The sequence below is a fragment of the Scyliorhinus torazame genome, chromosome 9 (genome assembly GCF_047496885.1).
Source record: "Scyliorhinus torazame isolate Kashiwa2021f chromosome 9, sScyTor2.1, whole genome shotgun sequence".
Taxonomy (NCBI): domain Eukaryota; kingdom Metazoa; phylum Chordata; class Chondrichthyes; order Carcharhiniformes; family Scyliorhinidae; genus Scyliorhinus; species Scyliorhinus torazame.
This window is the reverse complement of record NC_092715.1, coordinates 117433522-117457389: the sequence shown is the minus strand read 5'-3', so window position 1 is coordinate 117457389 and position 23868 is coordinate 117433522. Positions and strand designations below refer to the sequence as shown.

Below are 23868 nucleotides of genomic sequence, written 5' to 3'. Positions count from 1 at the left end.
TAACTTTTCTTTCTCCCACAGGTGGTGATGGGGGGAGGTGGGGAGGGAGAGGAGATGGGGCGTTGGCCATGGGAGGCGGGGCAGAGGGAGAGGCGCGGGCTTGGTTCCCGCGCTATGATAATTATGGCGGGAATAGAGAAGCAGGAAGGAGGGGGCGCCGCACGGGGCGAGCCGTGATCACGGGGGGAAGCCGAGGTCAGCCAGAGTTTGCTGACTTCTGGGAGCAACATGGGGGGAGTAATTACGCTAGCGGGGGGTCTAGCGGGGGGGGGGGGGGGGGGAATTACTGGGTTGCTGCTGCTGGGGAAAGGGGGGAGTGGGTGCGGGAAAGGATGGGCACCGTCTGGGAGAAATACAGCCGCGTGGGAACTGGGCGAGAAGCTGGAAAAAGATGATGGCTAACCGGCAAGGGGGGGGGGGGGGCGGGAAGCCCCCCAACTCGGCTGATCACGTGGAACGTGAGGGGGCTTAACGGGCCGATAAAGAGGGCACGAGTACTCGCACACCTTAAGAAACTTAAAGCAGATGTGGTCATGTTACAGGAAACGCACCTGAAACTGATAGATCAGGTTAGGTTGCGCAAAGGATGGGTAGGGCAGATGTTCCATTCGGGGCTGGATGCGAAAAACAGGGGGGTGGCTATATTAGTGGGGAAGCGGGTAATGTTCGAGGCAAAGACTATAGTGGCGGATAACGGGGGCAGATACGTGATGGTGAGTGGCAAATTACAGGGAGAGATGGTGGTGTTGGTAAACGTGTATGCCCCGAATTGGGACGATGCCAATTTTATGAGGCGAATGCTAGGACGCATCCCAGACCTAGAGACCGGAAAGCTGATAATGGGGGGAGACTTTAACACGGTGTTGGAACCAAGGCTGGATAGGTCGAAGTCCAGGACTGGTAGGAGGCCGGCAGCAGCCAAGGTGCTTAAGGATTTTATGGAGCAGATGGGAGGGGTGGACCCGTGGAGATTCAGTAGACCTAGGAGTAAGGAGTTCTCGTTTTTCTCCTATGTCCATAAAGTCTATTCACGCATAGACTTTTTTGTGTTGGGTAGGGCATTGATCCCGAGGGTGAGGGGAACGGAATATACGGCTATAGCCATTTCGGATCATGCCCCACACTGGGTAGACTTGGAGATAGGGGAGGAAACAAGAGGGCGTCCACCCTGGAGAATGGATATGGGACTAATGGCGGATGAGGGGGTGTGCTTAAGGGTGAGGGGATGCATTGAAAAGTACTTGGAACTCAATGACAATGGGGAGGTTCAGGTGGGAGTGGTCTGGGAGGCGTTGAAGGCGGTGGTTAGGGGGGAGCTGATATCAATAAGGACACATAAAAGGAAGCAGGAGAGTAAGGAACGGGAGCGGTTGTTGCAATAACTTTTGAGGGTGGACAGACAGTATGCGGAAGCACCGGAGGAGGGACTGTATAGGGAAAGGCAAAGGCTGCATGTGGAATTTGACTTGCTGACCACAGGCACTGCAGAGGCACAATGGAGGAAGGCGCAGGGTGTACAGTATGAATATGGAGAGAAGGCGAGCAGATTGCTGGCACACCAATTGAGGAAAAGGGGAGCAGCGAGGGAAATAGGGGGGGTGAGAGACGAAGATGGAGAGACGGAGCGGGGAGCGTGAATGAAGTGTTTAAGACATTTTATAAAAAATTGTATGAAGCTCAACCCCCGGATGGGAGGGAGAGAATGATGGAGTTTTTGGATCGGCTGGTAATTCCCAAGGTGGAAGAGCAGGAAAGGATGGGATTGGGAGCACAGATCACGGTAGAAGAAGTGGTGAAAGGAATTAGGAACATGCAGACGGGAAAGGCCCCGGGACCGGACGGATTCCCAGTTGAATTTTACAGAAAATATTTGGACTTGCTCGCCCCGCTACTGACGAGGACCTTCAACGAGGCAAAGGAAAGGGGACAACTGCCCCCGACTATGTCAGAAGCAACGATATCGCTTCTTTTAAAGAAGGAAAAGGACCCGCTACAATGCGGGTCCTACAGACCAATCTCCCTCCTCAATGTAGATGCCAAGGTCTTGGCCAAGGTAATGGCAATGAGAATAGAGGAATGTGTCCCGGGGGTGGTTCATGAGGACCAAACTGGGTTTGTGAAGGGGAGACAGCTGAACACGAACATACGGAGGTTGTTAGGGGTAATGATGATGGCCCCACCAGAGGGTGAAACGGAGATAGTAGTGGCGATGGATGCCGAGAAAGCATTTGATAGAGTGGAGTGGGATTATCTGTGGGAGGTGTTGAGGAGATTTGGGTTCGGAGAGGGGTATGTTAGATGGGTGCAGCTGTTGTATAGGGCCCCAGTGGCGAGTGTGGTCGCGAATGGACGGGGATCGGCATATTTTCGGCTCCATAGAGGGACAAGGCAGGGATGTCCTCTGTCCCCATTACTGTTTGCACTGGCGATTGAGCCCCTGGCGATAGCGCTGAGAGGTTCCAAGGGATGGAGGGGAATACTTAGGGGAGGAGAAGAACACCGGGTATCTTTATATGCGGATGATCTGCTACTATATGTGGCGGATCCAGCGGAGGGGATGCCAGAAATAATGCGGATACTTGGGGAGTTTGGGGATTTTTCAGGGTATAAATTGAACATGGGAAAGAGTGAGTTGTTTGTGGTGCATCCAGGGGAGCAGAGTAGAGAAATAGAAGACCTACCGTTGAGGAAGGTAACAAGAGACTTTCGTTACCTGGGGATCCAGATAGCTAAGAATTGGGGCACATTGCACAGGCTAAATTTGACGCGGTTGGTGGAACAGATGGAGGAAGATTTCAAGAGATGGGACATGGTAGCATTGTCAATGGCAGGGAGGGTGCAGGCAGTTAAGATGGTGGTCCTCCCGAGATTCCTTTTTGTGTTTCAGTGTCTCCCGGTGGTGATCACGAAGGCTTTTTTCAAAAGGATAGAAAAGAGTATTATGGGTTTTGTTTGGGCCGGGAAGACTCCGAGAGTGAGGAAGGGATTCTTACAGCGTAGTAGGGATAGGGGGGGGCTGGCACTACCGAGCCTAAGTGAGTATTATTGGGCCGCTAATATTTCAATGGTGAGTAAGTGGATGGGAGAGGAGGAAGGAGCGGCGTGGAAGAGATTAGAGAGGGCGTCCTGTAGGGGGACCAGCCTGCAGGCTATGGTGACAGCCCCATTGCCGTTCTCACCAAGGAACTATACCACGAGTCCGGTGGTGGTAGCTACACTGAAGATTTGGGGACAGTGGAGACGACATAGGGGAAAGACCGGAGCACTGGGGGGGTCCCCGATAAGAAACAACCATAGGTTTGCCCCGGGGGGAATGGATGGGGGATATGGAATGTGGCAAAGAGCAGGTATAACGCAATTGAAAGATCTATTTGTGGATGGGAAGTTTGCGAGTCTGGGAGCGCTGACCGAGAAATATGGGTTGCCCCAAGGGAATGCATTCAGGTACATGCAATTGAGGGCTTTTGCGAGGCAGCAGGTGAGGGAGTTCCCGCAGCTCCCGACACAAGAGGTGCAGGACAGAGTCATCTCAAAGAAATGGGTGGGGGACGGTAAGGTGTCGGATATATATAGGGAAATGAGAGACGAAGGGGAGACTATGATGGACGAACTAAAAGGGAAATGGGAAGAAGAGCGAGGGGAGGAGATTGAGGAGGGGATGTGGGCAGATGCCCTAAACAAGGTAAACTCGTCGTCCTCGTGCGCCAGGCTAAGCCTGATTCAGTTTAAGGTATTACACAGGGCATATATGACTGGAACACGGCTCAGTAAATTTTTTGGGGTGGAGGATAGGTGTGCGAGGTGCTCGAGAAGCCCAGCGAATCATACCCATATGGTTTGGTCATGCCCGGCACTACAGGGGTTTTGGATGGGGGTGACAAAGGTGCTTTCGAAAGTAGTAGGAGTCCGGGTCGAACCAAGCTGGGGGTTGGCTATATTTGGGGTTGCACAAGAGCCGGGAGTGCAGGAGGCGAAAGAGGCCGATGCTTTGGCCTTTGCGTCCCTAGTAGCCCGGCGCAGAATATTGCTAATGTGGAAAGAAGCCAAGCCCCCGGGGGTGGAGACCTGGATAAATGATATGGCGGGGTTCATAAAGTTAGAGCGGATTCAGTTCGTCCTAAGGGGGTCGGCTCAAGGGTTTACTAGGCGGTGGCAACCGTTCGTCGAATATCTTGCGGAAAGATAGATAGGGGAGAACAAAGAAGGCAGCAGCAGCGGCCCAGGACTTGGGGGGGGGGGGGGGGAGGGATGGGGGGGGATGGGGGGGGGGGGGGTGGCCTGAGACAAGGCAGTTGCCAATTAGGGCTAGTTTTTATTTTTTGTTATTTAATATCTATTTATTTGTTGTTGTTTTTGTTTAAATTTAAAAAAGGTCATTATTATCTGTATTGTTACAATGTTGTGTAAAGGATGCACAATGTACTGTGTTGGTTGACCAAAAATTTTCAATAAAATATTATTTTAAAAAAAAAATGGTAGCCATCACAAAGGAGAAAGTGCTAGAGAAACTAAGAGGTCTAAAAATTGATAAATCCCCGGGCCCAGATGGGCTACATCCTATAGTTCTAAAGGAGATAGGTGAAGAAATAGTGGAGGCGTTAGTTATGATCTTTCAAAAATCACTGGAGTCAGGGAAAGTCCCAGAGGATTGGAAAATCGCTGTTGTAACCCCCCTGTTCAAGAAGGGAACAAGGAAAAAGATGGAAAATTATAGGCCAATTAGCCTAACCTCGGTTGTTGGCAAGATTCTAGAATCCATTGTTAAGGATGAGATTTCTAAATTCTTGGAAGTGCAGGGTCGGATTAGGACAATTCAGCATGGATTTAGTAAGGGGGAGGTCGTGCCTGACAAAAGTTCTTTGAAGAGATAACAAATAGGTTAGACCAAGGAGAGCCAATGGATGTTATCTATCTTGACTTCCAAAAGGCCTTTGATAAGGTGCGTCACGGGAGACTGCTGAGTAAAATACGGGCCCATGGTATTCGAGGCAAGGTACTAACATGGATTGACGATTGGCTGTCAGGCAGAAGGCAAAGAGTTGGGATAAAAGGTTCTTTTTCGGAATGGCAACCGGTGACGAGTGGTGTCCCGCAGGGTTCAGTGTTGGGGCTACAGCTGTTCTCTTTATATATTAACAATCTAGATGACGGGACTGGGGGCATTCTGGCTAAGTTTGCCGATGATACAAAGATAGGTGGAGGGGCAGGTAGTATGGAGGAGGTGGGGAGGCTGCAGAAAGATTTAGACAGTTTAGGAGAGTGGTCCTAGAAATGGCTGATTAAATTCAACGTGGGCAAGTGCGAGGTCTTGCACTTTGGAAAAAAGAATAGAGGCATGGACTATTTTCTAAACGGTGACAAAATTCATAATGCTGAAGTGCAAAGGGACTTGGGAGTCCTAGTCCAGGATTCTCTAAAGGTAAACTTGCAGGTTGAGTCCGTAATTAAGAAAGCAAATGCAATGTTGTCATTCATCTCAAGAGGCTTGGAATATAAAAGCAGGGATGTACTTCTGAAGCTTTATAAAGCATTAGTTAGGTCCCATTTAGAATACTGTGCGCAATTTTGGGCCCCACACCTCAGGAAGGACATACTGGCACTGGAGCGGGTCCAGCGGAGATTCACACGGATGATCCCAGGAATGGTAGGCCTAACATACGATGAACGTCTGAGGATCCTGGGATTATATTCATTGGAGTTTAGGAGGTTGAGAGGAGATCTAATCGAAACTTACAAGATAATGAATGGCTTAGATAGGGTGGACGTAGGGAAGTTGTTTCCATTAGCAGGGGAGACTAGGACCCAGGGGCACAGCCTTAGAATAAAAGAGAGTCACTTTAGAACAGAGATGAGGAGAAATTTCTTCAGCTAGAGAGTGGTGGGTCTGTGGAATTCATTGCCACAGAGGGCGGGGGAGGCCGGGACGTTGAGTGCCTTTAAGACAGAAGTTGATAAATTCTTGATTTCTCAAGGAATTAAGGGCTATGGAGAGAGAGCGGGTAAATGGAGTTGAAATCAGCCATGATTGAATGGTGGAGTGGACTCGATGGGCCGAATGGCCTTACTTCCACTCCTATGTCTTATGGTCTTATGGTCTTAATATTATTTAAATGGAGAATCGGGGGTCCTCGTTCATAAATCACACGTAAAATGCAAGCTCAGCAGATAACAGGAAGGCAAATTGAATGTTGGCCTTTGTATCAAAGAGAATGGAGTATAAAATAGAGAAGTCTTGCTGGAACTCTACAAGGCACTAATCAGACCATACCTGGAATAATGTGAACAGTTTTGGTCCCCTTATCTTCGGAAAGATATACTGGTATTGGAGGCAGTCCAGGGAAGGTTCACTAGGTTGATCCCAGGTATGGAGGGATTTTCTTATGAGAGGTTGAGTAGGTTAGGCCTGTACTCATTGGTTTAGCTCACTGGGCTAAATCGCTGGCTTTTAAAGCAGACCAAGGCAGGCCAGCAGCACGGTTCAATTCCTGTACCAGCCTCCCCGAACAGGCGCCGGAATGTGGCGACTAGGGGCTTTTCACACTAACTTCATTTGAAGCCTACTTGTGACAATAAGCAATTTTCATTTCATTTCCTTGGAGTTTAGAAGAATGAGGTGACCTCATTTAGACATACTGGATTCTCAGGGGGATTGACAGTAGACGCTGAGAGATTGTTTCCCCTGGTGGAAGACTCTAGGACCAGAGGACATACTCTCAGAGCAAGGGGTCGCCCATTTAAGACAGAGGTGAGGAGGAATTTCTTCTCTCAGAGGGTAGTGAATCTGTGGAATTCTTTATTGTTGAGAGCTGTCGATGCTGGGTTGTTCAGTATGTTCAAGGCTAAGACAGACAGATTTTTTTTGAAAATTATTTTTTTGGAGGCATTTTCAAATATATACATAACAATGAAGAAAAACAAAAAACAACCGGGCAATAGCAAATAGCCACAACATCCTGCAGCAAATAGCCACAACATCCTTACATACCCCCAAAAAATCTCCCCACCCCCACTCTAACCGCTGCCACTCCAGCAACTGCTGCCCCTTTTTTAAACTTTTAACGCAGACACCCGGTCCAAACAGAAAAAGAAACCCCCACCCCGCCCACAACTCAATACCCCTTAAAGAAGTCGATGAACAGCTTCCACCTTGAGGAGAACCCCTCCACTGCATCTCTGATGGCAAACTTGATTTTCTCAGTGCAGAAACTCCTCCAGATCGCTCACCCATACAAATGCACTCGATGGCTCTGGGTCCCGCCAGCACAACAAAATCATTTTCCTGGATATCAGGGAGATAAAGGCCAACACATCGACCTCTCTCCCCATCTGCACTCCCAGATCCTCCGACACTCCAAATATTGCCACCTCCGGACTCAGAGCTACTGTTAGCTCCAAACTCTTTGACATGATATCTGCAAATCCTGTCCAAAAACCCCTCCAACCTCGGACACACCCAAAGCATGTGGACAGGGTTCGCCGGCCTCCTCACACATCGCCAACACCCATCCTCTACCCCGGAAAGAACCAACTCACCCTGGATACCGTCATGTGGGCCCTATGTACCACTTTGAACTGGATGAGACTTAGTTTTGCGCACAACGAGGATGCAATAACCCTCTGCAAAGTCTCACTCCAGTCCCAAAGCCCCACCCAGCTCTTCCGCCTAATTTCCTCCACCGGGGCTCTATCCCTCTTCAACAACTCCCCATATATAGGGGCTGGTTTCACACAGGGCAAAAGACCTGGCTTTTAAAGCAGGCCAGCAGCACAGTTCAATTCCCGTACCAGCCTCCCCGAACAGGTGTCGGAATGTGGCGACTAGGGGCTTTTCACAGTAACTTAATTTGAAGCCTACTTGTGACAATAAGCGATTTTCATTTTCATATATGTCCAAGACCTTGCCCTCACCTATTCCCGCCTCAGACAGGAGTTTGTCCTGCAGCGACGAGGGTGGCAGCATTGGAAACAAAGCCATCTCCCTCCTCATAAAGTCCTTAAATTTAAGATACCTGAACCAATTCCCCTTCGGCAACTGGCATGTCCCCTCCAGCTGCTCCTCCAAGCCTGCAACAAACAATCCCTAAAATATTTTATCGCCATCCTCGGAACCTCGCATCCAACCCCGCCGGGCAAACCAAGATTGTCACAAATCGGCGTCCACATGGACATATCGTCCATTCCAAAATGTTGCCGACAATGGTTCCACAACCTCAATGCTGATACTATCACCGGGCTCGTGGAGTATCTGGCCGGTGAGAATGGAAAGGTGCCAGCAATAGTGCCCTCAAACTGGTTCCTTTACACGAGGCCGACTCCATCCACCCCCACACCAACCGCTCCTCCACTGTCCATTTCCTAACCATTGCAATATTTGCTGCCTGATAATAGTTTTGCTAGTTCGGCAATGCTATACCACCATCCATTCCCCCTGGTGCTGATCCCGCTCCAAGAATACCCTCCCAGCCCGCAGAGCCTTATCCGCCCACATGAATCTCCAAATCATCCCATTAACCTTCCTAAATTTCAGGGCACAAAGATCGAGAGACACTGAAACACAAACAAAAACTTCAGCAACACCGTCATCTTAACGGTGCCAGGAAGGCCCGGCCAACCACACCCACATGTTCTGGGCATGCCCCAGACTTGTCAGGTTCTGGGCAGCCTTCTTCAAGGCAATGACCAAGATTACGGGGATGAGGCTGGACCCGTGCCCAAAAGTAACAGTCTTCGGGGTATTGGACCAGCCAGAACTTCTCATGGGGAAGAGGGCTGAAGCGTTTGCCTTTGCTTGTCTAATCGCCCGCCGGAAAATCCTGGCTCAGCTGGCAATCAGCTACAGACTGGCTGGCAGACCTACCAAAATTTCTGCACCTGGAGAAGATCAAGTTCACCATCCAAGGGTCAGGGAGGGCTTCCACAAATCATGGAGGCCATTCACCAACTTGTTCCAGGACCTGTTCTAAGCCAACCGCCAATAGAGACGGAGGGGGGTGTGAAAATGTCAAAATGTGGTTCAGGGGTGGGGCACCGACCACATGTACATAGCAGATGACTGCCCAGTGTACAGTGAAGGGCGCAGGAAAGGACCCTGAAACAAATGAGGGGGGGGGGGGTGATATCGGCACAGAGGAAAATAACATGTACTAACCGATAGAAGTCAGAGAGTGGTGGTGGATGGCAAATATTCAGTCTGGATCCCAGTTACCAGTGGCATATTGCAGGGATCAGTTCTGGGTCCTCTGCTGTTTGTGATTTTCATTAATGACTTGGATGAGGGACTTCAAGGGTGGGTCAGTAAATTTGCAGACGATACGAAGATTGGTGGAGTTGTGGGTAGTGAGGAGGGCTGTTGTTGGCTGCAAAAAGACATAGATAGGATGCAGAGCTGGACTGAGAAGTGGCAGATGGAGTTTAACCCTGAAAAGTGTGAGGTTGTCCATTTTGGAAGGACAAATATGAATGCGGAATACAGGGTTAACGGTAGAGTTCTTGGCAATGTGGAGGAGCAGAGAGATCTTGGGGTCTATGTTCATACATCTTTGAAAGTTGTCACTCAAGTGGATAGAGCTGTGAAGAAGGCCTATGGTGGGCCTTTCATTAACAGAGGGATTGAATTTAAGAGCCGTGAGGTGATGATGCAGCTGTACAAAACCTTGGTAAGGCCACATTTGGAGTACTTTGTACAGTTCTGGTCGCCTCCTTTTAGGAAGGATGTGGAAGCTGTGGAAAAGATGCAAAGGAGATTTACCAGGATGTTGCCTGGAATGGAGAGTAGGTCTTAAGAGGAAAGGTTGAGGGTGCTAGGCCTTTTCTCGTTAGAACGGAGAAGGATGAGGGGGCGACTTGATAGAGGTTTATAAGATGATCAGGCGAATAGATAGACAGTCAGAGACTTTTTCCCGGGTGGAACAAACCATGACAAGGGGACAAAAGTTTAAGGTGAATGGTGGAAGATATAGGGGGGATGTCAGGGGTAGGTTCTTTAAGACTTCCGGTGACGGCGGGCGGGAGGCGGCCGCACAATGGAGGGCTCCCGTTCGGGAACGGCATTTTCGGGGCTTTAAGCCCGGTCCCAGGGTCCGCGGAGGCGGCAGAAGCAGGGAGAAGGCACGGAGGAGGCACAGTGAAGACACAGGAGGAAAAAAAACCCAAAGAAAAGTGTCGAGGGTGAGCAAGAAAACGTCCGGAAAAAAAAAACAGCTGAAGGTCCGTCGGGGAGTGGAAAGGTCACCGCGGGGTCATCAAGGAAAATGGAGGCTGGAGCACCAGGGAAGGCCGCACTGCTTACGGCTGAAGAAATAACTAAGGTGATGGCTGCGGAATTTGAAAAGCAGTTGGCGCAGATTGCGAAATGCATGGAGACGGTGAGGAAGAAAATGAGGGAGGTTGAGAGTGTGCTGGCGGAGGAGGCGGTTTCCCCGGTGAGGATGGAGGTGGCGAGCGCAGTGGCAGTTGTGCGAGAGCAAGGGGAGGCGCTGAAGGAAGTGGAGGAGACGTTATTGCAGCACGGTGATCAACTTGCCTCGATGGGGAAAGAGATGCGGAAGGCGATGGATACTAACAAGGATCTGCGAGGAAAAATGGAAGACCTGGAAAACAGATCCAGGCGACAGAATTTGAGGATCGTGGGGCTGCCCGAAGGAGTTGAAGGACCGAAGCCGACTGAGTATTTTGCCACGATGCTGGCAAAACTATTGGGGGAGGGGGAGGATCCCTCCCGATATGAACTGGATCGGGCTCATCGGTCGTGGAGGCCTGTACCAAAGGCACGTGAGCCGCCAAGGGCAGCGACTCTGTGCTTCCGTAGGTACAGGGTGAAGGAGAAGGAGAAGGTCCTGAGCTGGGCCAAGCAGAAGCGGGTGGTGCAGTGGGCTGGGGCTGGTATAAGTGTATACCAGGACTTTACGGTGGAGCTGGCAAGGAGGCGGGCTGCCTTCAACCGGGTGAAGAGGGCACTGTACATTAGCAAGGTGCGGCATTGTATATCCAGCGAAGCTGAGGGTGACTTACAAGCTCAGGGACTTTTATTTTGGAACGGCGGAAGAGTTTGCGAAAGCAGAAGGACTGTGGCAGAACTGACAAATTGAGGAATGGCCATGTGCCGATGTAACCTCATGACTGTATTTTCTTCTTTTTTGTATCACTGCGCGCGGGTGTAGAGATTAAAGGAGCCAATGTGGTATATATGTGGACAAGGGAAGGGACGAGACTTTCACTCAAAATGAGAGTTCTTTGGGGTGTAGGTGGATATGCGGGGTTTGTGTGCTAAAAGGGGATCTTTGGGCTTTCCTAGGGCCGGGCAAGTGGGAAAGGGACCCGGGCAGGGGCCTCCACGCTGGCCGGTTTAAGCCGGCCAGTGAACGGGAGTGAGGTGGGGGGGGAGGGGGTGCGGCCATCGGAGCCTGGCAGAACAGGGTCCGAGTGGTCTAGTCGGAGTGGAAAGTTGGGGGGGAAGGAACCGAGGTTGGGAGGAGGAGTTTTACAAGAGGCAGAGGACGGGAGGAGCTGGAGACCTGGGGTGGGGGGAGGGGGGAGGAGCTGTGTAACATTAAGGGTGACTACGGGTAATCCCTGATTCCTTTTTGTCATTTGTTTGTGTAAACATGCGGGTTGAGGTTTGGGGGTTGGTGGGTAGATGGGATCGTTGTTGTTATTATGGGGACTGACATATCTTGCTGATTATTGTTTATTGTTGATGAATGTAAATGTGGGAGAAAATGTGAAAAAGGAGAATTAAAAAATTTTTTTTTTTTTTTTTTAAAAAGAGGTAGGTTCTTTACCCAGAGTAGTGGGGGCATGGAATGCACTGCCTGTGGAAGTAGTTGAGTCGGAAACATGAGGGACCTTCAAGCAGCTATTAGATAGGTACATGGATTACGGTAGAATGATATAGTGTAGATTAATTTGTTCTTAAGGGCAGCACGGTAGCATTGTGGATAGCACAATTGCTTCACAGCTCCAGGGTCCCAGGTTTGATTCCGACTTGGGTCACTGTCTGTGTGGAGTCTGCACGTCCTCCCCGTGTGTGTGTGGGTTTCCTCCGGGTGCTCCAGTTTCCTCCCACGGTCCAGAGATGTGCGGGTTGGGTGGATTGGCCATGATAAATTGCCCTTAGTGTCCAAAATTGCCCTTAGTGTTGGGTGGGGTTACTGGGTTATGGGGATAGGGTGGAGGTGTTGACCTTGGGTAGGGTGCTCTTTCCAAGAGCCGGTGCGGACTCGATGGGCCAAATGGCCTCCTTCTGCACTGTAAATTCTATGATAATCTATGATTAATCTAGGACAAAGGTTCGGCACAACATCGTGGGCCGAAGGGCCTGTTCTGTGCTGTATGTTTCTATGTTCTATGTACATTGTAACCAGCACAGTTATCCTTACCGAATGGTTAGTGTATAAAGTTAAAAACTTGAATAAAACATTTTTTAAAAATCTTTACTGTATGGACCCAACCAGCCAATGACAACACATCCCACCTCAAAGTCTGCCTTCATTCCTTCCACAAACCGTACCATAAGACATAGGAGCAGAATTAGGCCACTCGGCCAATCGAGTCCGCTCCGCCATTCAATCATGGCTGATATTTTCCCATCCCCATTCTCCTGCCTTCTCCCCATAACCCCTGATCCCCTTATTCAATTTATGAAGCTGGGCCCAACACCACGCCATTTGTATCCCGCGATAACGAAAACTCGGCCCTACCAGATGAAGCGGCAGCCTCCCCAAACTCCTCCCCTGTCCCTGGGCATTAATTAGGGATATCTCGCTTTTTCCCCCCATGTTGAGCTTATACCCCAAAAAGTGTCTAAACTCCCCCAAAATCCCCATGATCGTGTCGAAGCTCCCGACAAGGTCAGAAAAATACTGCAGGGTATCAAACTCAGTGCTGCACCCCCCCATACCCCTGCTCAATACGCCTCCACCCCCTCGAAAACCTAATCGCCATTGCCAGCGGCTCAATCGCTAGGACAAAGAGCAGCGGGGAGGACAGACAACCCTGCCTCATCCCCTGATGCAACCCAAAATACTCCAAGCTGACCTTGTTAGCCCAAACAGTCGCCTTAGGCGTCTTATACAACAGCCAAACCAAGTCCACAAATCCCTTCTGGCCCTCCGCCACGAACACCATCTCGCCCTCCAAGAGGCCAGCTGGTCCTCATGATCCACCACTGATTTCTGTGCCTCCAGTCTTTGCTCCATTCACTCAATAGACACCTTAATCAGGTCCTCAGAGGCCTCTTGCCTCTGCTGTTCGAATTTGGCACACAGAAACTCCATCAATTGCCCAGTAGACTACTGGGCAGGCAACAATGCCCTATGTGACAATAAGCGATTATTATTATAGCTCCCCATCATCTTTCCCTCTGTTGCACTTCGAAATCCTCCCTGCCAGGCTGCTGCCCCTTGATCGTTGCACTCCTCATTTGATAACCATAAACGGGCCCTACCGGAAGAGAATTTCTGTCTCTCACTGTTCATGTACTTTGCACCAGCAAACACCGCCTATAACGGGTGAAAAGGACCAAATAGAGGGCAGCACGGTGGCACAGTGGTTAGAACTGCTAACTCACAGCACCGAGGTCCCAGGTTCGATCCCGGCCCAGGTCACTGTCCGTGTGGAGTTTGAACATTCTTCTCGTGTCTGCCTGGGTCTCAGCCCCACAACCCAAAGATATGCAGATGGGTGGAGTGGTCATGCTAAATTGCCCCTTAATTGGATAAAATAGAATTGGGTATTCTAAATTTATTTTAAAAAACTGAAAAGAATCAAATAGTTCCACCTGGAGGAGCCACCAAATGTACAACTACTCACTCCATGGCCACCACCGGAAGTCCCCAAGATAGACAGATTTTTAATCGGTAAAGGATTTAAGGGTTATGGAGATAGTGGAGCAGGGGAGCTGAGGATCATATCAGATTAGTCATAATCTCATTGAATGCCAGAGCAGACTCAATGGGCTGAATGGTCTACTCCTCTGCTCCCATGTCTTATGGTCAAGAGAGTACAAAAGCAAGGAACCTTGATAGAACACTACTTAATCCTCGGCTAGAATATTGGGCCGCATTTTTGTTTTGGGGATGGGACCCTAATAATGATACCCTTTTCAGATCCCAACCCCCAATCATGTTGGCGCCCGAGGCCCAACATGACTTTTAAACAGCTGACCAATCAGTGACCAGGGTGCATGCTTGCTGAGGATGGAATGAGGACATCCATGGTTGAAGAGACAATAGGAGACCTGTGGCCCAGAGTGTTTGGCAGTCCCATCATGGGAGCTGCCGATGTGACCCCCAGCTATGGTCATCCAACAGACACAGCCATGGGGATTGGGGGGAATAAACGTTCTTTGCAGAACTGGTTTCCCCGAGTCTGCTGTGGATAGGCCGCCATGATGTATTACTCAGGAATCTGCCCCCGACCCTCCCAACTAAAAATTGCAGTCAGCATTTCACCAATGCCCTTAACCCTTAGCATCCCCTGTAGGGGCTTATTTTTCACCAAAATCCATGGTTTTTAAAATGGTCTGAAAGTGGGAACTTTTAAAATGGTCTGAGGGTGGGAACATGCCAGCAAACTAGCACACCGCTCTTCAAGGTCAATTTTCCAGACCCCCGTGGGTTGCCTCCAACACAGATCAAAAGTTCTGTCCATTGTGTTCAACTTTGAACCTCACACTTCAGAAAAGGTGTCCAGGCCTTGGAGAGGATGCAGTGGAGACTTATTAGAATCTAACCAAAGGTGATTGGCAAATAAAAGCAGAAATATGAGAATTTAAAAAGAAATTACAGCAAGTTGTTGAGATCTAGAATGCATTTCCTGAAAAGATGGGAGTGGCAGATACAATAGTAGCATTCAGAAGAGAATTAGATGTATATTTGATATGAAAACATTTACAATGCTCTAGAAAAGAGCAAGAGTGGGATTATGCAATAGCTGAAACAAAGAGCCAGCACAGGCATGATGGCCAAATAGAATTTCATACAATTTACAGTGCAGAAGGAGGCCATTCGGCCCATCGAGCCTGCAGCGGCTCTTGGAAAGAGCACCCTACCCAAGGTCCTCCAAGGAGATCAAATGGCCTCCATTTGTGCTGCATTATTCAACCAACAATATTATAAATTCACTGCCTTTATAATACACAATCTCACCACGAACCACCATGTCGACTTTAGCCTGCTTTTTGGTTTGTCCCCGGTCTCAATATTAAAAGAGCCTCAAAGAAATTTCAAGATTTAAGAATTGATGATATTTACAAGCAAAAAGCTAGAAGCAAAATAAGTCAATAGAGTCTAAAAGGAGTTAATATAACATGAAAAAGCAGTTGGAGAATCATTTTGATCTTGTAACAACAAATTACACTATTTGCTGCTTTTAATGTGGTGTCCCTAGCGTTCCATTGCTCCCCAGACCTAGAATACCTAACCGTAAGCGTCGCCACTTCTACCTCCCACGTGAATTCACCTCTGTACTCATCACAGCAGTCTACATCCCACCCCAGACTAAAGTGAAGAAAGCACTTGATGAACTACATTCCACCATCAACAACCAAGAAACAAATCACCCCGAAGCCCTGACAATCGTGGCTGGAGACTTCAACCAGGCCAAGGTCCTCAGGAAGGTCCTACCCAAACTCCATCAACATAGCTCCTGCTCCACCAGAGGTGCAAACACCCTCGACCACTGCTCCACGAGCATCAAAGGTGCCTACCGCTCCATTCCCCGACCACACTTTGGCAAATCCGACCACAAAGTTGGTATTCCTACTTCCGGCTTACAAACAGCAACTCAAGCATGCTGAGCCAGTCAAGAACACCGTGCAGTGCTGGTCCGAGGAATCTGAGGACATCCTCCGCAACTGCTTGGAGACTGTGGACTGGTCCATATTCAAGGCCACGGCAGCTAACCTGGACGAGTACGCAACCACCGTCACAGACTTCATCACTGTGTCGAGAACTGTGTACCAAAGAAGACAATACGGGTATTCCCCAATCGGAAACCCTGCCTCAACCAAAGGGTTCACTCCCTGCTACAGTTTCGGATGGAGGCGTTCAAGTCTGACGACCCTGACCTATATAAGAAATCCAGGTACGACGCACAGAAAGTCATCAGGGATGCAAAAAGACAATGCCGCATTAAACTGGAGTCCCAGGCCAACGACACTAACCCACAACGACTATGGCAGGGCTTACACAAGATCACAGGCTATAAAGCAAGGTCAGACGGAATATCTGGGGCTGGAGCATCCTTACCCGATGATCTATGCCCACTTTGAGCAGTCAGCCAATGTATCAGTGCCACCCGCCCCAACAGCCCTGAACAACCCATTCCCACTATTACAGCCTCAGAGGTAAAAGTTGCCTTCTTGAAAGTGAATCCACGGAAAGCGACGGACCCCGACGAAGTCTCTAGGTGAGCACTCAGAGCCTGCGCATACCAGCTGGCGAGTCTATTCGCAAATATCTTCAACACCTCACTCCTCCACTCTTGAGGTCCCCAACTCCTTCAAGAAGACCACCATAATACCAGTACCAAAGAAGAACAAGGTAGCCTACCTCAACGACTACCAATCGGTGGCCTTGGTGCCTGTTATCATGAAATGCTTCGAGTGGCTAGTCATGAGACGGATCACTGCCATCCTCCCAACGGTCTCGATCCACTGCAGTTTGCCTATCACCGCAACCGGTCCACAGCAGATGCCATCTCCCTGGCTCTACAATCAACACTCGAACACCTCGACAACAAGGACACCTATGTAAGATTGCTGTTCATCGACTACAGCTCCGCCTTCAACACCTATATCCCGACAAGACTAATAACAGAACTCTACAATCTCGAACTTGACCCCTCCCTGTGCAGCTGGATCCTCGACTTCCTCACCAACAGACCGCAATCTGTCAGAATAGGCAACAGCGCCTCCTCCACAATAGTCCTCAACACCGGAGTCCCGCAAGGATGTGTGCTCAGTCCTCTACTGTACTCCCTACACACACACACACACATGATTGTGTGGCAAGATATAACTCCGACTCAATCTATAAGTTTGCGGATGATACGACTGTGGTGAGTCGTATCGCAGACAACGACGAATCAGACTACAGGAGGGAGATAAATCACTTGGTTGCATGGTATACTGAAAACAACCTCTTTCTAAATGTTGGAAAGACCAAGGAACTGATCATCGACTTCAGGAGGCATAGCACGACACACACCCCAGTCTGCATCAATGACTTCGAAGTGGAGATGGTCGATAGCTTTAAGGTCTGGGGGGGTCACCATCACCAACAGTCTGTCCTGGCCCACTCACGTTGATGCAACAGTCAAGAAAGCCCAACAACGTCTTCCTACAGAAGCTAAAGAAACTTGGCATGTCTGCATCGACTCTCACAAACTTCTACAGATGTGCCATAGAGAGCATCCTATTCGGCTGCATCACAGCCTGGTATGGTAACTGCTCGGTCCAAGATCATAAGAAACTGCAGTGTGGTGAACTCAGCCCAACGCATCACACAAGCTTGGCACCCCCACATTGATTCTGTATACACCTCCCGCTGCCTCAGGAAGGCAGACAGCATTATCAGAGACCCCTCCCACCCAGGCATTGCCTTCCTCCAGACCCTTCCATCAGGCAAAAGGTGCAGAAGTCTGAAGACATCCAGACAAAGGAACAGCTTCTTCCCCACAGCTACTAGACTCCTCAACCCCTCGGGCTGATCTGTTTCCTGTAAGAACTCTATTCACAACGCCCTATTCTGCTCTTGTTCATTGAATTTGCTTTGTTTGGCCCCTTGTTCCGCTCTGTAACCAATCACCGTTTGTCGATGTACCGGAGGGCAGCACGGTAGCATTGTGGATAGCACAATTGCTTCACAGCTCCAGGGTCCCAGGTTTGATTCCGGCTTGGGTCACTGTCTGTGCGGAGTCTGCACATCCTCCCAGTGTGTGCGTGGGTTTCCTCCGGGTGCTCCGGTTTCCTCCCACAGCCCAAAGATGTGCATGTTAGGTGGATTGGCCATGATAAATTGCCCTTAGTGTCCAAAATTGCCCTTAGTGTTGGGTAGGGTTACTGGGTTATGGGGATCGGGTGGAGGTGTTGACCTTGGGTAGGGTGCTCTTTGTAAGAGCCGGTGCAGACTCGATGGGCCGAATGGCCTCCTTCTGCACTGTAAATTCTATGATACTCTATGATTTGTCAATATTCTGTTGATTATTCTTTTGTCTACTGTGTATGTACTGTGTACGTTTCCTCGGCCGTAGAAAAATACTTTTCACTGTACTTCGTACATGTGACAATAAATCAAATCAAACGTAACAAGATGGCCGAAGGCACTTCACAAGTTTTCATTGTGCAAATCACTTTGGGGCATTTTGATAGGTGATAGAAGAAAGAATTTCCCAATTTTTTGCTCTGCTGATGTCAAAGTGCAGAAAGATTTCAGGCAACAAAAAGCCACTAATACTTTGCCAAAGTGACCTTTCTTTAATTGAGAATCTAGATAACAGGTCTTTGCTAATCATAACAGGCATCCTGAAGAATGAATCACTTGGTAGCAATCAGATGTGGGAAGCATTGGTTTGATTACACTTCCCGAGAGTGGGAAGCCTGCGAGCAGCAGTACACCTATTATTAACTCGGTTACGGTCATCTAATTTAGCATGAACTGGGAATCAAACTTAGAAATTCCTGATCTTGAGGAATCAGAGCCATACCCAGGTGGTGTCCCTTAGCTTTTAAGCATTGCAGAGGTCAGAGTATGTACAGATCCCTCCAAATGATATTGTCAAATACATCAGAAATCTGATCGTATACTTTGAACAATTTTGCAATACTATAGAGACAACATTTAGCAACTGTATAAAGAATGACTGATAGAAATCTACATTTCTTATAGGTAATAAAAGTTTAACGGAAGAAATGATTTAGTGACATTATACTATTAAAAATCATATATTAGCCATGACAGCAGAAAAGGCTGAGAGCATGGGAAAAGATCAGATAAGGAAGTCAGTTTGAAAATTGACCATGCACTACAAGGCTATGTTGCAGAGTAAACTCATTGTTATCATCACTGGGCAAAAGGTCCCAGTTCTAGAAAACATGGTGGGAAACAGGTGGTTTGATCACACCATATTATGGAAACATATAGAAATTCTCCCATGCCACATTATCTCTTAAAACTTGATAGACAGGCATTTTGGTCGAATTAGATGAATTATAATTATTTTAACCCAATCACAGTCAGAAAGGGGACAGAACCTTAAAGATTATGATTTCCTTATGAGACCGGGAGAGAACCTTTTTTGCTCTCTCCAAAATCATCTTTAACCTAACCTTTGAAACCTATTCTTTACTTTGTAAACTATTTCCTTTCGTTTCATTTTTTGTGCATTTTGATCTGAAGAAATTACCACAAACTGAATTGTATTTTGAATTCAACTCAACCATCTGTATTTGCGTTGGACATACGAACTTTCTAGATTCTGTACTCGCAAAAAATTTGACTTGATCAGTAGACTTTAAAACTGACACAAATAAAGCTATACTTTACTTCACCCAAGAAGCTCAGTCTCAAGTTCTGTTGATTAATATATAGTGCAGCGACACATAAATATATTAACAAAGTACAGATCTATCAATGACCCAAAACTTCTAGTTGCAGTAGGGTACTTGAAGCAGGTCCTCAAAACTCAAGTGCCGTGGTATAAAAACCTTTTTGTACTTTAAAATACATTTACATTACATGAATAAGGGGGGGGGAATTCTGCTAGGGCAGAGGTCGATACCATCACTGAAGGTGTCGGCATGACTGGGGAACATGGGGGAATTCCTGCAATTGGAGAAAAGTAAGCTTGCTCTTCGAGGGTCAGAGGAGGGATTTTGTCTGAGATGGAGGCGGTCATATCTGTGTTTAAAGATTTGTTTGTCGCCATTAAGGGGGGGGGGGGAGTAAAAGGGGGAAATTGCTAAGCTGTTTGTACTTTAGCTGTTTTTTGGATGGTTGTGTAATTTGTTATGTTTGGAATAAAATATATTTTTTTAAATGAGTCTTCCCCTCATCAAAATTTCATACCTGACACTGTCGCCGAAAAACAATACAGGGATGAGCCAATACATTTTCTGTGAAGAGACTTTAAATGAAAAAAGTAGAATTAGACAAAAATACTGAGCACAGAAAACATTTCAACAATGTTCTAACAGACTAGTCCAGGCAAAAGCTAAGAAATTAAACATGATCAATTTATATTTAAATACTGTTCGAATTTGATCCAAATTATGTTCCGCAGTATTGTTATAATTTCCTTACTGGAAAATTAATCATTCCAGATGAGTACTTTAACGAAGAAGAATAACTATAGACCCGAGAGCTCACATTTTTCACTGAAATGATAAAAAGTTAATTTAAATTTAATATGGCTTTGTATTTTTACTTTTTCAGTTAATTCACTTTAGTTTTATGCATTTGGTAGTGCACACCTCAATATTTTAAATCTATTTTCCCTCTTCCAATCACAGACTTTTTAAAAGAGTCAGCTTTCCCTTGCATACCTCTTATCAGAAGACTGACATCAAGCAGAGCACATTTAAGTGCCTGTTTCTTTTTTTCCCAATTAAGGGGCAACTTAGAGTGGCCAGTCCTACCCTGCACATCTTTGGGTTGTGGGGCTGAGACCCACGCAGACAGGGGGAGAATGTGCAAATTCCACATGGACAGTGACCTGGGACTGGCTGAGGCAGCAGCGCTAACCATTGCACCACCCTGCTGCCGCTAAATGTATGTTTTTAAAGATATAAACATCCTTAGTTAATTTAAATGAAGCGCAATGTTAGGTTTATGGAGCAGTAGCCCTGAACATCAGCTCTTGTCAGTTTGAATAAAAGCATAAATACTGTACCTTGCAAGACCAACACCAAACCCTGCAAATCTATTTAACTGATCTGTAACAAAGGAAAACAGAGGAGAAGATTTTACCATAATTGACTTTTCAAACTACATACAACACAGAACCCCTCCAGCCCAGGAGGCCATTCAGCCCATTGAGTCTGCACAGATCTTCTAAAAGAGCACCCTACCAAGGCCAACTCCCCAGCTCTACCCCCACAACCTCACCTAACCTACACATCTCAACTTAGCATGGCCAATCCATCTAACCTGCACTTCTTTGGACTGTGGGAGGAAACCGGAGCACCAGGAGGAAACCCACGCAGACACGGGGAGAAAATGCAAACTCTACACAGCCACCCAAGGCCGGGATTGAACCCGAGTCTCTGGCGCTGTGAGGCAGCAGTGCTAACCACTGCGTCACCCTATTAATTACCTTTACCAATTCCTTCTCTAACCTTATCCAGTACACTAACTTTGTTCTGGAATAAAAGCCTCGAATAAGTATTTTGAAATGTGACAATACTGGTCTGAAGCCAACAATACATATTCAAAATCATGGAGACTTTTGCAATTGCATCAATACTGATTCAACATCAAACAATTTTAAATGTGTTGTATCCTGCTTGTGTTCGTACTATTTCATATGATTAAATAGTTCAGTTACTATTGAAATTTCTGACTCAAATGCGCATTTTACATGCCTTGACATTCCATGCACATGAAATTCAATTAATGCAAGCAGATACTGATGGCGCTACAACAACTAGGCTCAGATCATTCTTGCATAGAGACCGTATGTGGCAAAAGCACAGATGCCAGTTGAAGTACATATACTATCAAAAATGCAGCTCCTTGTAAGGAAAAGGAAGGGGAATTACTCTGATCCTTTTATTAAAATGAACCCGATTTCAGTTTTTTGCCCACAAACTAAACAACATGTATGCACATCTTGAATAAAGCAGTGAAAATTTAACAGGTTATAAAAACATGTTGCAAATTTAAAAATATGCAATGTAGAAAATACATATTGCTCGCACTAATATATATTCTTCATAGGATATAGAGCACAGAAGGATTATAAGGCGCAGAAACAGGCCTTTGGCCTAAGCAGTCCATGCCAGTGTTCATGCCCCACTCATGCCTCCACCTTTCTCATCTAAATCTACCGTCTATTCCTATTTATTATAGCCATTCATTTCCTTCTCCCTCATATGTTTGTCTAGCTTCCCCTAAAATTCAAATATGCTTTTTTTCAACCAATCCCTGTGAGAGTGAGTTCCATATTCTTATCACTTTTTTAGTGAAGTAGAATTTTCTGAATTCCCTTTAGTTTTATTGGTGACTATCTTCTGTAGATGGCCTCTAGTTATGCTCTTCCTCACAAGAGGAAATATTTGCTCTGTATACATTCTATCAAAACCTTTCATGGTTTTGAAAGCCTCCAAGAGGTCACCTTTTGTTCAAGAGAAAAGAGATCCAGTTTGTCAATCTTTTCTTTTCTTTTTAAACAAACATTTTATTAAGGCATTTATGGTTTTATAATAACAAAAGATACAAGTACAAATATAAACATAGTTCAGTGCGTGACACACCCCTCCATCTCCCACTGATCCCGTCTAAGCTTGACAAAGATAGCCTAACTACCCCCACCCCCTCTTACTCCCTAACCCCCCCCCCCTTATTGAATTTATTGTTTTCTCCAAAGAAGTTGATAAACGGCTGCCAACTCCGAACGAACCCCAATGTTGATCCTCTCAAGGGAAACTTAATTTTCTCAAGTCTGAGAAACCCAGCCATGTCGCTAACCCATACCCCTGATTTTGGGGGCTTCGAGTCCCTCCACACTAGTCAGATCCGTCTCCTGGCTACCAAGGAGTCAAAGGCCAAAACGTCAGCCTCTCTCGCTCCCTGGACTCCCGGGTCTTCCAACACTCCAAAGATCGCCACCTCTGGACTCGGCGCCACCCTCGTTTTTGGCACCATGGACATGACATCCGCAAATCCCTGCCAGATTCCAAGCTTCGGACATGCCTATAACATGTGGACATGGTTTGCGGCCCTCCTGCACATCGCCCACATCTGTCCTCTACCCCAAATAACCTGCTCAACCGGGCCGCTTTCATGTGCACCCGGTGAACCATCTTGAATTGTATCAGGCTAAGCCTGGCACATGATGAGGACATGTCGACTCTGCACAGGGCCTCTTCCCACAGACCCGCCTCTAACTCCTTTCCCAACTCATCTTCCCATTTGCGGTTTGTCTCCCCTATCTGGGTTTCCTCCCACTCCATAAGTTCTTTGTAAATTTCTGATACCTTCCCTAGGAGGTTCTGTGGTCGCAAGCGAGACTCCCGGCAGGTATGTTGCCTCCCGGGTGCCAGGGCCAGGGATGTCTCGGATTGTGTCTTCAGGATCCTTAAGGGGGAGGGGGAGCAGCCAGAAGTCGTGGTGCACATTGGTACCAACGACGTAGGTAGGAAAAGGGGTGTGGAGGTAATAAATGAGTTTAGGGAGTTAGGCTGGAAGTTAAAAGCCAGGACAGACAGAGTTGTCATCTCTGGTTTGTTGCCGGTGCCACGTGATAGCGAGGCTAGGAATAGGGAGAGAGTGCAGCTGAACATGTGGCTGCAGGAATGGTGTAGGAGAGAGGGCTTCAGGTATTTGGATAATTGGAGCGCATTCTGGGGAAGGTGGGACCTGTACAAGCAGGACGGGTTGCATCTGAACCAGAGGGGCACCAATATCCTGGGAGGGAGGTTTTCTAGTACTCTTCGGGAGGGTTTAAACTAATTTGGCAGGGGAATGGGAACCGGATTTGTAGTCCAGCAACTAAGGTAGCCGATATTCAGGACGCCAAAGCGTGTAATGAGGCAGTGGGGAAGGGAACACTGACAAAGGAGAGTACTTGCAGGCACAGAGATGGGTTGAAGTGTGTATACTTCAACGCAGGAAGCATCAGGAATAAGGTGGGTGAACTTAAGGCATGGAT

General features: G+C 47.6%; 1 protein-coding gene across 2 annotated transcripts in view; it reads right to left on the bottom strand.

Annotated features, from left to right (window-relative positions):
* The window catches only part of slc25a46 (solute carrier family 25 member 46), a 100086-nt gene that overhangs the window by 35901 nt on the left and 40317 nt on the right, over positions 1 to 23868 (bottom strand). Inside the window, exons 2-3 of one of the 2 annotated variants that reach the window (XM_072516417.1) lie at positions 20890 to 20932; positions 20067 to 20124 (exon numbers count right to left, since the gene is read on the bottom strand). The exons of the other annotated variant lie outside the window; for it this stretch is intronic. Coding sequence (XP_072372518.1) covers positions 20067 to 20124; positions 20890 to 20932 — 101 coding nt within the window. The remainder of the gene's footprint in view (positions 1 to 20066; positions 20125 to 20889; positions 20933 to 23868) is intronic. 2 annotated transcript variants of the gene reach the window in all.